At 42.7% G+C, this 13,198-nt stretch overlaps 1 protein-coding gene across 2 annotated transcripts in view; it reads left to right on the top strand.

The window, feature by feature from the left end:
- The first annotated feature begins 96 nt into the window (after positions 1 to 96).
- elp4 (elongator acetyltransferase complex subunit 4) overlaps positions 97 to 13,198 on the top strand; it is a 171,887-nt gene continuing 158,785 nt past the window's right edge. The window contains exons 1-2 of one of the 2 annotated variants that reach the window (XM_031900519.1): positions 97 to 315; positions 2,929 to 2,964. In XM_031900519.1, the coding sequence (XP_031756379.1) occupies positions 141 to 315; positions 2,929 to 2,964 (211 nt within the window). In that variant the 5' untranslated portion in view covers positions 97 to 140. The remainder of the gene's footprint in view (positions 316 to 2,928; positions 2,965 to 13,198) is intronic. The other variant, XM_002938709.5, reaches the window with a different exon arrangement.

The following is a 13,198-nucleotide window of genomic DNA, read 5'->3' as shown; positions in this document are numbered from 1 at the left end:
AGCGCTGAACCCGCAGTTTACTCCGCCCCCTAATAAAGTCGCTATTGATTGGCTGAAGGGTTAGCAAGCTCCTCGGCGGTAGGCCGCTTGTCATTGTCATGTGGCCCACAATGCATTACGGCTTACAAGGGTGAAGCAAGATGGCGGCGCCCTGTCACCGCGGCGTGAGTGCCGGGGATGATGCTGTAGGAACGGGGACCAGCTTTAAGAGGAAGGTCCGAGGGAAGTTCCCAGCAATCCCAGGGACTCGGCCGTCCGTTCATAATGGGCAGCTCCTGGTCTCCACCGGGGTTCCCTCTCTGGATCACATCATAGGTCTGTTGAGCTATTGGCTATTTGGTTCAGCTACTCACACTTGCAACTCTAATTAGAAGTATATTTATCATGCTGTGTAAAAAGTGGAGTTAAACATTATTGGTGATGTTGCTCATAGCAGCCAATCAGATGCTTTGCTTTGATTTTCTAAGGGCTCTGGCACATGGGGAGATTAGTCGCCCGTGACAAAACTCCCTGTTCGCGGTCGACTAATCTCCCCGAGTTGCCTTCACCTGCCATCCCACCGGTGAAAATGTAAGTCGCCGGTGGGATGGCACACGCGGCGGCGCGATTTGCCTCGCGAGGCACCTTCGGCGATTTGCGCTAAATCGCGCCGCCGCCGCGTGTGCCATCCCATCGGCGACTTACATTTTCACCAGTGGGATGGCAGGTGAAGGCAACTCGTGGAGATTAGTCACCCGCGAACAGGGAGTTTTGTCGCGGGCGACTAATCTCCCCATGTGCCAGAGCCCTAACTGTTGAAATCTAATTGCTGATTGGTTGTCCTGGGCAACATCACTTATAATGCTTCACTCTACTTTTTACACAGCATGATAAATATAAGAACGTTGTTCATGTACTTGCCACAAACACATACACACCCCGGGAGTTGTAGTGGTAACATGAATATGCAAGTTTATCTCATCCTTGGCAGGAGCAGTCTTTTCATTTTAAAGGGGAAGGAAAGGCTAAGTCACTTTAATCGCTTACCTTGTACCCTGGGCTGGTGCCCCTGTTAGGAGAAAAAAGCACCAGCCCGGGGCACCTGTAGGAAGCGCTTCCTCCTTCCTCTCTCTTCTCCCGGCGAAATCCGTCGGCCAGCGCATGCGCAGTAGAGTTAAAAGCTGACTTTGTTTTTTAAGTTTGGCTTTTCACTCTACTGCACATGCGCACGCGAGCGCTACAGGAAGGAGGAAGGAGGAAGCGCTCGCTGCTACCCCGGGCTGGTGCTGTTCTCTCCGTACAGGGGCACCAGCCCGGGGTATGAGGTGAGCGATCTAAGTCACTTGGGGGTGCCTAACATTTTGGCACCCCCAAGTGACTTAGCCTTTCCTTCTCCTTTAAAGGGGCTATAAAAACTTCTCAGGCATATTTAAACCTGCCCACAGTGAACATGATGAAGAGGCTTTAAATACTTTATTTCTGAGAGCCCCTGCGGTGATCAAGGGTCCCTGGAACTGGCACCCCTACAGTTAACTTTATTTATACAGGGTGATCCTATACTGATTGGTACTCAATTCGTCATATCTTATTGAGAGCTTGTCAGTATCAGATCATCTGATCTAGTTGAGGGAAAGCTGCTGTCAATCATGGGGGCGCATTTACTAATCCACGAACGTCCGAAAAGCGTCCAAATGCGTTTTTTCTCGTAATGATCGGTATTTTGCGACTTTTTCGAGCGCTCAATACGAAAAAGTCGCGACAATTTGCGAAAGTCATAATGGCTATGAAAAAGTCGCGACAATTCACGAAATTTGTAATGGCTATGAAAAAGTCGCGACAATTCACGAAATTTGTAATGGCTATGGAAAAGTCGCGACAATTCACGAAATTTGTAATGGCTATGGAAAAGTCGCGACAATTTGCGCAAGTCATAACGGCTACGAAAAAGTCGCAAAAATACAAAAAAGTCGCAAAATGTTTGTTTTCCAATCCGAATTTTTCCCATTCGGATTTGTGGATTAGTAAATCAGCCCCATGGACTCTTGTTGGACTGGATAATGTTCCTTTTCTTGGCAAGCCAGTGTAGCCAGCAGAGCCAACAGGCAGAGGGTAAAGAGTTAACACTTTACCCCAACACTTGTTCCCAAAAGGCCTCCCTTGACTAGATGCTCTTTTGCATCCCTCAGACACCCCTGTGTCATTCAAAACTTCCCGTAATTTGGAGTTTTCTGAATAATACCTGTATTAGTACAGCCTTACCTTGCTTTATAGGTGTCAGTTTGCTTTAGGGCTGTGACAGACGGGGAGATTAGTCGCCCGCGACAAAACTCCCTTGTCGCGGGCGACTAATCTTCCCAAAATGCCAAATGTAAATCGCCGTTGGGTTGACATACGCGGCAATTTGCCAAAGTCACTGAGGTTTTCCTTCAGCAAATCACCGCACTACGTATGGCATCCCACTGGCAATTTACATTCTCGCCGGTGGGATGGCATTTCGGGGAGATTAGTCGCCCACGACAAGGGAGATTTATCGCGCGGTGACTAATCTCCCTGTGTGCCACAGCCCTTATTGTCACATCCTCACTCAGGTACTTACTAAGGATTCCATGGTTGTTGGGGTGTCAGAGCACTGCATTTATTGAAGGTTGCCACTCCTATGGCTAATAAGGCCTTATGTAATTAGGGTCGGGGACCTTGCAAAGACAGTGCTTATCGCTTTGGAAATGTGTCCAAACTTTTGCACGTGTCACAGTGATGATTTAAATAAAATGGAACTGTGCATTAACATTTGCAATGATGCCGGTTTTTTTTTTTACGCTGATTTCTGCAATGATTCACTTACAACATCAGTTACACATGTCATTTGTGATACAATATAATATATATTAAATATCTATACCATAATCAGTAAATATTTTACTAATTTCTGTTTTTCCTTTTTATCCCCAGGTGGAGGTTTAGCAGTTGGGACTCTGCTTCTGATTGGTCAGTAAAATTCATGGATTCAGACCTGTTGAAGGGTTTGGGGGGGGCGGTTCTCCTTATAGGACATGTAAACCCCCCACAAAAAAAAATGAATCAGTGAACAGCCTCTTTGAAATCTTTAATTACCTGCTGCTCCTGTTGTTTAAAGGTTAATAGTAAGGCTTAATCACCTGCCTGTGTAAGCCTGCATTCTTAATTGAATGAACATTATAGCGCACACGTGCTCTTTGCAGAAGTAAATTTCACTGAAGATGGGTGAGAGGGAGAATGGCCATCTGGTAAAAGCTGCTATTAGTTTTATGAAAATGTGATGTTGTTGATATACGGAGGGCATATATGCGGGGGAGATGTGCCCAACTTATATACATGGTAGGAAAATGTAGGGATTACATGTCCTTTAACATAAAATGTCACTTGTCATATGCTATAAACAGTGATATTCTAAGACAATCTGCAACTGCTGTTGGCTTGCCAGTGTCCCCACTGATTTAGAAACAAGACAGTGTTTTCTTGCATAAGAAAAAACATTTCTATAATCCTCTATGGGATGGCCATACCTCCATAGATACACAGTAGAATGCTCCTGTCCTTGCCTTTATTGTCTATTGTGTAAATTGCAGTGGATGCTAAAGGTCTAGGATCACAGTAAGGTACTGATTCAGGAAATATTGTGGCTGTATCTTAATGACTACTTTTTATATAACCAATAGTCATTGTTTAAATAAAACCTTCTGTATTAGACCCCAATGTTTTTGTATTTTACCTGTGATCTGCTTTTGTCATTTTGGTGCAGTCTCTTTATTTTTTTTGTCCATGTTTTATATGTGAATGGCTTCATATGGCCATAGAGCAGTGATCCCCAACCAGTGGCTCATGAGCAAAATGTTGCTGCCCAACTCCTTAGATATTGCTCTCAGTGCCCCCAAACCAGGTAGTTATTTTTGAATTCCTGACTTGGGGGCAAGTTTTGGTTGAATAAAAATGAGATTTACTACCAAATAAAGCCCCCTGTAAGCTGATAGTGTGCATAGAGGCTGCCTAATAGCCAATCTTAGCCCTTATTTGGCTTATTATGGTGCTTGTGTTACTCTCCAAGTCTTTTTACATTTGACTGTGGCTCACGAGTTAGAAAGGTTGGGGACCCCTGCCATAGAGTCATTGAGCACCACTGGTCAGGCTGTTTTTCCATTGTGGTTAACAGGCAAGTTCAATGAATTCATTAAATTCAAATAATTCATTTTTTTTCTGCACTTTAATTAAAAGCTGAAAGAGATTCTGTTACAATTTTTATGGTATAGTTTTTATTACTATATTACACTGTTTACATTGCAAATTATTGATTCTACCATATAAAATTTTATTCTCAGACCAATAAATCTATTTTTTAGTTGTGATATTGATGTGTAGGCGCCATCTCAGTGCATTGTGCCTGAGTCTGAGCTTTCAGAAGGAGCCAGCGCTACACATTAGAACTGCTTTCAGCTAACCTATTGTTTCTCCTACTCAGTGTAACTAAAGAAGTCATGACTTGGCTGGACTGGACTTGGATTTTTACTACTAAGTGGGGAATGGGAGCATTTTTAGCAAAGCAGATGTCAGAGAGCTGTTATCTTGCTACCTTCCCATTGTTCTGCTGTTATGGGGAGGGCTGAAATAATTCAAACTTGCAGTCTAACAGTAAAGTGTGACTGCAGTTTATCAGAGCACAATTCACACGACTGGGAGTGGCTAGGAAATTAAGAATATGTCGAGGCCCATGTTATATTTCAAAATTATATAAATTAAAAAATCTGTTTGCTTTTTAAAAAATAATTTCAATGCAGGATTCTGTTGGCGAAGCTAATTTAACTGATGCCTTGAAAGTATTCATTTAATGGAATAGGATCATGAAACAGTAGAGTTTGCATATCCTTGAAAACACTAAGGCTGATTTGTGAAGTAGGTGCAAATTGTGCACTCAACTTCTTTGTTTTTACCCACAATGCAGAATTTCTCTAATAACTAAAAAGATCAAATCCTGACTAGCAAGCCATACCTGAACATTGCTGTGGTGCCTATAAAGGAGGCTTGGTCACGGGGAACAAATTTGATCACTTTACGCAGCCTAATAATTTCTCAAGTCATTTACGGCTGTATCCAGAATAAAACAAGCAATCAAATCAAGAGGCTGAGAAATGGTAAAAGCTTTCCGGTTTCAGTGTTAATTCTACGCTCAAAATATGAATTACCTAATGCTGTGGTCTAAATAGGTCTATTACCTAAACTGTCCTCTTAATCGGCTTCCATGACTCGAAAGGCTCTGCTTCCCTCTAAAGCGTATGCTGATGTACTTACATAAGTGTTTCATTTCCCCATCATTTGGTAACATTGGCATCGATTTTCTAACCTCACACCGGTACTGTGCGCAGTGAAAACACATAGCGTAAATGCACAACTGTGGCCCCGTCGTTTCATTTAAAGACCTATCGGATAAATGGTGTTTTATCTCCGGACCTCTCATTGGTTTTACTTGGCAGTTTTGTTTCCAAAACATTTAGCACCAAAGACATTTTAAAAATGGACTCTAAATGAGATAAACAAGTCTTTATTATTAAAGGCCCGCAAATTATCTTCTGCGCGGCTGTAAAATGTAATGCCTTATATATGTTACGAATTCTTATTTTATGAAAGTGTTGTGGCTCATTTACTTTATTTATCTCGTGAACTCTTTTCATGATGTTCATTGAGGATAGCAGTTAAAAAAAAAAAAAATATAGGGGTACTATCATCATGTAATATCATAATATTTTCATAAACCTGTTTAAAGTAACACTAACCCTTTTTTATTAGTATTCTAATTATGTTTGCATCTAATGGGGATGGTAAAGGTGGCCATACGGCTAAGTTGGCAGCTTAATGACCCATGTACGGGCTCCTCAGACGGCTTATCTTGATATCAAGACACAAATTGGCAAGATGTCGATCAGGCAGGTTTCAAAATAATATGCTCCTCCTCCCAACAGCCTGTATCCTGTCAATGTGATCAGATATCTCCCATCTCAAGGTAGGCATATCAGGGAAATATCTGATAGTATGGTGACCTCCCCAAATGAATGGATGTTTGAGCATATTGGCACCTTAAGAGCACTTGTTCCTGTTGCACCTCTTCCCTTGCTTTTGTAAAGGTTTTGTAACCCCATTTTTAGAATGGGCATTGCCATAAAGAGCAATTTATTGCTTTATGTTCTCATACCCTTTTTCTCATTGGACCCTAATTAAGTTAACTTCATGACCCAGAAATCATTTGTACTTTAATCGCCATCTTCAGTAGGAGACATTTTAGTTTTATTCAAGAGATCTTGGTTAGCCACAGTATGGGGACATATTTTTATGTTCTCTCTGCAATGCTCCAAGACTCTCTGCAGTGCTCCAAATTGTCTTCTCCTATAGGCCCACCCAGTCTAAATTTATACAATGTCCACTAGGCCAGGTTACTAAAGTGAAGATTGGATGTTTGCTTGATTTGCTCAACCACCTTTTTTTTTTGTTTGTTTTTGTCAGACCTTTGTAAGTAATTGAAATATGAACTCCTTCATCAAGCCATAGAGACCTTATAACCAGTCATTGAGCACCATTGGTCAGGCTGGTTTGTCCATCGGGGTCAGTGGGCAAGGGGTTAGTGTTAGAAAGGAACGTGAAAATGGACCAGTGCTCTTGCAGGTGGCAATGTGTGGGGCCATCTTTAGACACTTTCTCCTGTAGTCACTGGTCCTCTACCTCTATTAGTAACTAGTAAAGGTGCTTTGCAAAGCAGTATCTTGAAATGCTAAAGGTCCCCATACATGGGCTGATTTTAGCTGCTGATATCGATCCCTTAGACCGATTTGGCAGCTTATCGGCCCCTGTATGGGCACTACCGACAGGCCTGCCCGACTGATATCTGGCCTGAAATCGGGCAGATCTTGATCGGGCAGGTTAAAAAATCTAGTCGGATCGGAGACCACATTGGCTCATTGATGCAGACCCCGAACCGACTTTTCCTATACCCGTCGTTATAATTTGATCGCTTGGCCCCAGGGCCAAATGATCAAAATAGCCTCGTTTCTCCCCATATCGCCCAAGCTAAGTGATCGGATTGGCCCGTGGATGGGGACCTTTAGCCAGGTGTGTAACTATCATTGTGGGTGGTAGTGGAGTGTTGATATTTGCTTGATTTGGTCAACCAAGTTTTTGCCTTGTAAGTGGCAGCGCCCCTTGAGCTGTTCCTCCTCTAAGTCTTGCCTGCGACTTATATTTATTAATTGTTTAACTGGAAGCCTAGGGGTCAGACACAGTCCTCCAAGGCTTTATTATGCTTTGCAAGCTATGGGCTCCTCAAACATAGGCACTACTTTACTAGAATAAGTTATATTGCATGGCGTATGGAAAATCTTGGTTCTGACCCAAGGGTGTATACGATTATGGGCAAGTGTACATTTGTCTGTAGCTCAGATCAGGCCATGGAAATCCTTAAAAGGTATTTTTTTTGAGACAGGCCCACACTTGTACAAGCCAATCCTTGGAGCCGCCACAGCTATTTTAATTAACTGACACTTTTTCCTTTAGGTGTGTAATTTAACCTGACTGTTTGGGGTTCTCGTCACATGTCAATATAATTGACTTTATCACCTTGCATGAGTTTAGAAGGGTAATCTCTACTGAGGTACAAAACAGTCATTTGCCAAAGGTAATTATACAAAAGGCGACTTGTCAGAATTCACCTTGCTGCTCAATGGAGCGGTGCCAAATTCAGTAACATATATGTTTGCCAAATTGTATTGTTGTGTGCATAGTAAATGCAGCTGACACAAGTCGAAAATCCCCGAGCCTTGTGGCCATAGACTTGTGAAAGAACTCATTATGAAATGTAAGGTACTAGACATTATCTAACATTATATCAGATGCCGAGACTGCACAACACTCATACGTTTTATAGTTATAGGTATCCAAAGATAATGATAATCTATAATGGCTGCCTTCTAAAATATAGAGCGGGGATTCATAACCTTTGGTTGGGAGCAAAAAACAGGCTCTATGCCCTTCATGATATGAGATGCTGGTGGTGACAGGCAGGCATCATACAGAAGTTTGGGCAGTGCCTGCTTGGCATCAAAGATACCCATTTTTCAAGAATTGAGCAGTTATCACATTAATGAAACGGCAGCCATAGTGTGTGCCATGGGCTCCCACCAACACATTCACTGGTGCCAACAGCATCAGCTATACCATGTAACCCATTCTAACAAAATCCCAACAGAAATGTTTAATTTGTGACCCTTCATCTACAGCTGCATTGCAATTCTGAGCAGCTACTGACAGTCGCCTGCTTTCGCAGGAATGGTGGGATTTGTAGTTTAACAACAGCTACAGGGTGGCTAACATTGGTCTAAATGCTGAAAATTATTCACGGTGTCCCCTTTGTTGCTGTTACTATCCCTAGTGACAGTTTCCTTGTCTGCCGTCCCCTAAAACCACCTTGGAAGGCTGCAGGCTCTGTCATTGAATGTGCATTGAAAGTACTTTGGGTTTGTATGTATTTACATTGTGCCTCTGCAGTCAGACAGATGTATTAGGCGCAGATGTATTAGGCACAGATGTATAAGGTTGTTCCTGTGCTCTCCCAGCCAGAGGAAAGATGCCATTACGAAGGCAGCAGCTGGCAAAGGAGTAGAATAATACAAAAAAACACGTTCTACCAACTCGGCTAAATATAGAGATTTGTGGTCATGCTTTATAAGCCAGGGGGCATTTGCTGAGCGGTGCAGACTTAAATGCCAACACTTGCACTGCAGGCACTGCTACTAAGGAGGTGGGGAACCGGAGCGCTGGAAGTGAATCAAGGGACATAAATAATTTGGGACAGTTCATTTATATATCATTGTTAATGCAAGCCAACAGTGGGTAAACATATGCTGCCTGCCACAGAGAGCACAGACTCTCGCATCCAGCTCCAGACCACACACAGACCCGCAAAGGCAAACCACTCAATTTGTCAATTTCTGTATTACCGTTGTGCACACATATTCCTATGTTTTATCTTTGTGATCGATTGGAACATTCTCTTTTGTAATGGCCGGTATGGTTGACATTTGGATTACAGGTTTTTTGTCAATGAAGGAGAGATGAAACTGTATTAACCACATCCCCTAAAATGTGTTTGGCTTCCATTGGGCTAGACTTACCACTTACCAAAAAGCAATTAAATCACTTTTGGGGCAGACTCCCTATCACGTAAGATAAGTGGAGCAGCCAGATGCAGAAGCATTCTTTTTTTTTATCCTACCTTATTTAGGTTGCCAGACACTGCCTGATACTCCTTAGTCCCATTGGCCAATTGTATGGATACCCACACAAGTGGCCTTAGCTTTCCATAGTTTCTATTGTAGCCCAAACCATCAGAACAGCAAAAAATAAAGAACAACTGCAATTCTCATTGACTTTGTGAATCAGCAGATTACATTTTCTAACAGGAAATGTTTGGAGGAACCAACATTCCTCCAAACCAAAGATAATGATTTTGATCTCTCACCCAACATATTAGTACTGAAAATCACCCACACAATTTTATCAGTGTGTATACGGCCATAAGTTTCCCCCAGGTCCTCAGGCCTGGATGCTGTTGTGTCCACTGCAATTCTTGTATCTCCACCAGGCCCCAGTTGGCTGTGGGTTCTGGCAAATGCCAGAGGGGCTGCTGTAAGATGCCACAGACAGTCACTATTTATTGAGCTGATAGGGGGCTCTTTGGGCCTCTGTGTACTTAAAATGCCAGGGCCTAATTTGAATCCTAGCCTGGGCTGGACCTCCACCCCTTATATTGATTCTCTAGAAATGTCACCTTGATCAGGCACCAGTGGACTATGCACAGTTAGCCCCATACCACTTGATATGTGTGTTTCAGATGCTCCAGTGGGTGGACAGTTGACACAGCAAACTGCACTGTATAAAATGTTTACAATATTGGCTCTTCAAGTAGCAGTCACCATCCTTGATATGTGGAACCTCCAGAGGCACGATCATAGTGTGTGATGTTCTGGTAGCCTAAAAACCTGCACTTGCCATCTTGACTCCAAGGTCGGAAACTTGTCACTTCCACTAAGAATGATCTAGCGGCTGTGAGATCGTCTAAGGGGAAGCAAACCATGCTTATAAAGAGGAGCAAACTGCCCACAAATATAATGTACTGCCTATCACCATGTACTCTTTAAATTGAGGTGAAATAAAGTACGAAATCACTGAGAAACAAGGTGCGAAGGATTAGGCTCTGGCATGTTTGCCGACCTGCTATGTAACATACAAGCAATAATATTAAATAAATCACGTTTGAAAAGGTCATTACGCTGCACCATTTTAGATGCTGGTATTGCCTGATTTTATTCTGCCTCTACTACACATAGGGAGAGTAATGTGCCATGTCTTTATAGCACACATTAGAATGACTAACTACACGCTTCAGCACTTTGGGACCTATTTATTATGCCGTGTAAAACAAAATTCACAGAAAAATTAGTGTAAAACACTGTGTGAAAGAAATGGCAAATTTTGCCATCCGAACGCCAGATTTTATGCTGTTATTTTATGTAAATTCCGGCAAAAGACACATACAAAAATTATGCTGTTTTTTACAAGGCGAAACTTGGCAAAGTGTGGGGAATTTTGTCGCCGTTTTTACACAGCATAATAAATAGGGGCCATAGGGGAACCCCACCCAAACACAACCTAAGCTTTTTGAAAAGTAAACATAATTTTAAACAGGGAAAACTAAACCCTTAAAATCAATATGGCTAAAAATGGCATATTTTATATACTAAATTTACTGCACCAGCCTAAAGTTTCAGCATCTCAATAGCAGCAATGATCTTAGACTTCAATATTATCACAGGGGGTCACCATCTTGGAAACTGTCTGCGACACACATGCTCAGTGTGCTTGGAACAGCTGTTAAGAAGCTGAGCTTAGGGGTCTTCACAAATTATCAAAAACTAAATTGGGCTGTCCTATAAGCTGATGATACTATTAAATTCTGATGCTAATTATATTGGTTTCAGAGCAGCCATGTAGTAATTATCTGTATTAATTACTACTCAGCCTTAGATTGTGACATTTATATACAGTGTAGTGTGAGTGGGTCCCTAAGCTCTGGTAAGTGACAGCAGCCCAGAGTTTGTCTTGGGAATCAGCAGAAAAGAAGATAGGGAGCTACTGGGGCATCTTTGGGGGCACAGATCTTCCCTGCTAAAGGGCTGGGGTTGCCTTGGGCTGGTACAGAAGTATAATGAATTGTTAATTAACAACAAGATGTTAGGAAAGATTTTCATTGGAGGACATTCTTGCATTTGTAATTGACTGCCTGCTTTTGAGGCCTAGGGGGCGCAAATGAGACGGTTTTAATAAAGAATTACGTTTCTTAGGTAATTTAGAAATGATTTCTAGCATTTATGTTTCTTTTTAGGAGGTAGCAGCAGTTGCTATATCACCCTGATATAAACAAACACCCACTATGACTTTTCTTCCCGGCTACATCCCGGGGATCACACCTTTTTGTGCAGGGCCTGTAACAAACCCGGAGGGACATTTGTGAGTGGTAGAAAATTCTAAGAATGAATTCTTCTCTAATAGGCCCTGTGACAGGCCAGAGATAAGATCTGACCATCGACTTATACATTCCATTCTTTGCATAGATATAAGATGGAAAGATAGATACTTTGTGCTTTTCATATGTGTCATTTTTTTGCATTTGAGTCACCAAATAAGTCTGTTCTGTCTGTAATAGCTTGATATTTTTGACATAGGGAAATTATGGGCAATTTGTTACTAGGGCTTTTCTGACATTCAGCCTAATGATGTGCGGGCTGGACCGAAACCCACGGGACCCGACACGCACAGCAACTATGTGGGTGGTTGGCAGGTGCAGGCTGAGCTCTTCCTGCTGCCTTCCCTGCCCACAGCCTAACGGTTCCCCACCTTCGGCAGCGTCAATTTATAGACGCGCGCCTGCCCTGTCTCCTCCGTGATGTCAGAGTCAGGTGCGGGTATATAACTTGACGCAGCTCAGTGGACGGGTCGGGTGTAGGTAGTTGAAGAGCAGGTTAGGGTCAGTGCTGCCCAATTTTTTTTCTGACCCGCGCATCACTAATTCAGACACCCTTAAGCCAACTTTATTATGTTTAATGTAATTTTACATTTTCTCCAGGGAACAAGTGCTAAAGCACTAGGGGGTTCAAATGTGCACCCCTCATTGTTCATCTTGCAAGAATGTGTGCCCCTGGGAAAGCTGCACTCTGATTCAGGCTCTGGATTGACAGTTTGGTGCGGGGAGCAGAGCACAGCATCAGGAAGCCTCTGTGCCTTCTGCGACTCCTTAACTTGTGTATCTGAATTACATATAAATTTGGGCAGTGGTCTCCAACCTTTTTTGCACCACTTTATTATTATTATTATTATTACATACAGCTTAATAAAGTACTTTCGTCCTTATCTTGATCAGTAGAAAGCGTCCTGGGCGTCGCATAGCTGTTATTATGGCTGCGTAACACATCGGAGAGTTGGGATCACAGGAAATTGTGACCAGAGGTGGCCCGCTTCAGCACAGCCTGGCACCGCTGCCCGGACCGGTGGTTGAGGACCCCTGGGTTAGGGGACAGGTGGTTGGGGGACTCCTACCTCTGTTGGATAAAGTGCTGCCTAATGCAGCCAGTGCTATATTTAAAAGAAAAGGAAAGGATGAATCACTGGGGGCGCTCCTTTATATGTATGTGTTCATCTATAACTTTAAATTCAAGGCCAGTGTCATTCTTTTAAATATAAAATGTGACATTTAGTAGCTTTCTGTTCTCTGTTAGTTGCCAGAGGGCCTGGCCACTTCCATAATGCCGTGCTGCTGGCAGCGGGGGTTAAATTAAGGATGGTCAGGATCCCTTTCTGTCCCTTTCATTGCCCTACCTCCTCTGCAACGTTATGGTTTTATTATCATGACTTGATTGCTAGAGCTGTGAATAGCAGATCACTATGGAAGGCGAGGTACAATGGGCAGTATCGGAGAGGCCCCATATGTCTGCACTTTAGATCCTTTGCAGACAACAAAAGTTAAGTGACCTAGAAATGAATCAATAAAAAGCCATTCTGTATGTGACAAATTGAAGGACTGAGGGATTCCTGCAGATGCATTGACTTTAACAACCCAAGATGGATTGTTAGCAAAGCCTTCTACGGACAT

The sequence above is a fragment of the Xenopus tropicalis genome, chromosome 4 (assembly GCF_000004195.4).
Source record: "Xenopus tropicalis strain Nigerian chromosome 4, UCB_Xtro_10.0, whole genome shotgun sequence".
Lineage (NCBI taxonomy): Eukaryota > Metazoa > Chordata > Amphibia > Anura > Pipidae > Xenopus > Xenopus tropicalis.
This window is presented reverse-complemented; position numbering and strand designations above follow the sequence as displayed.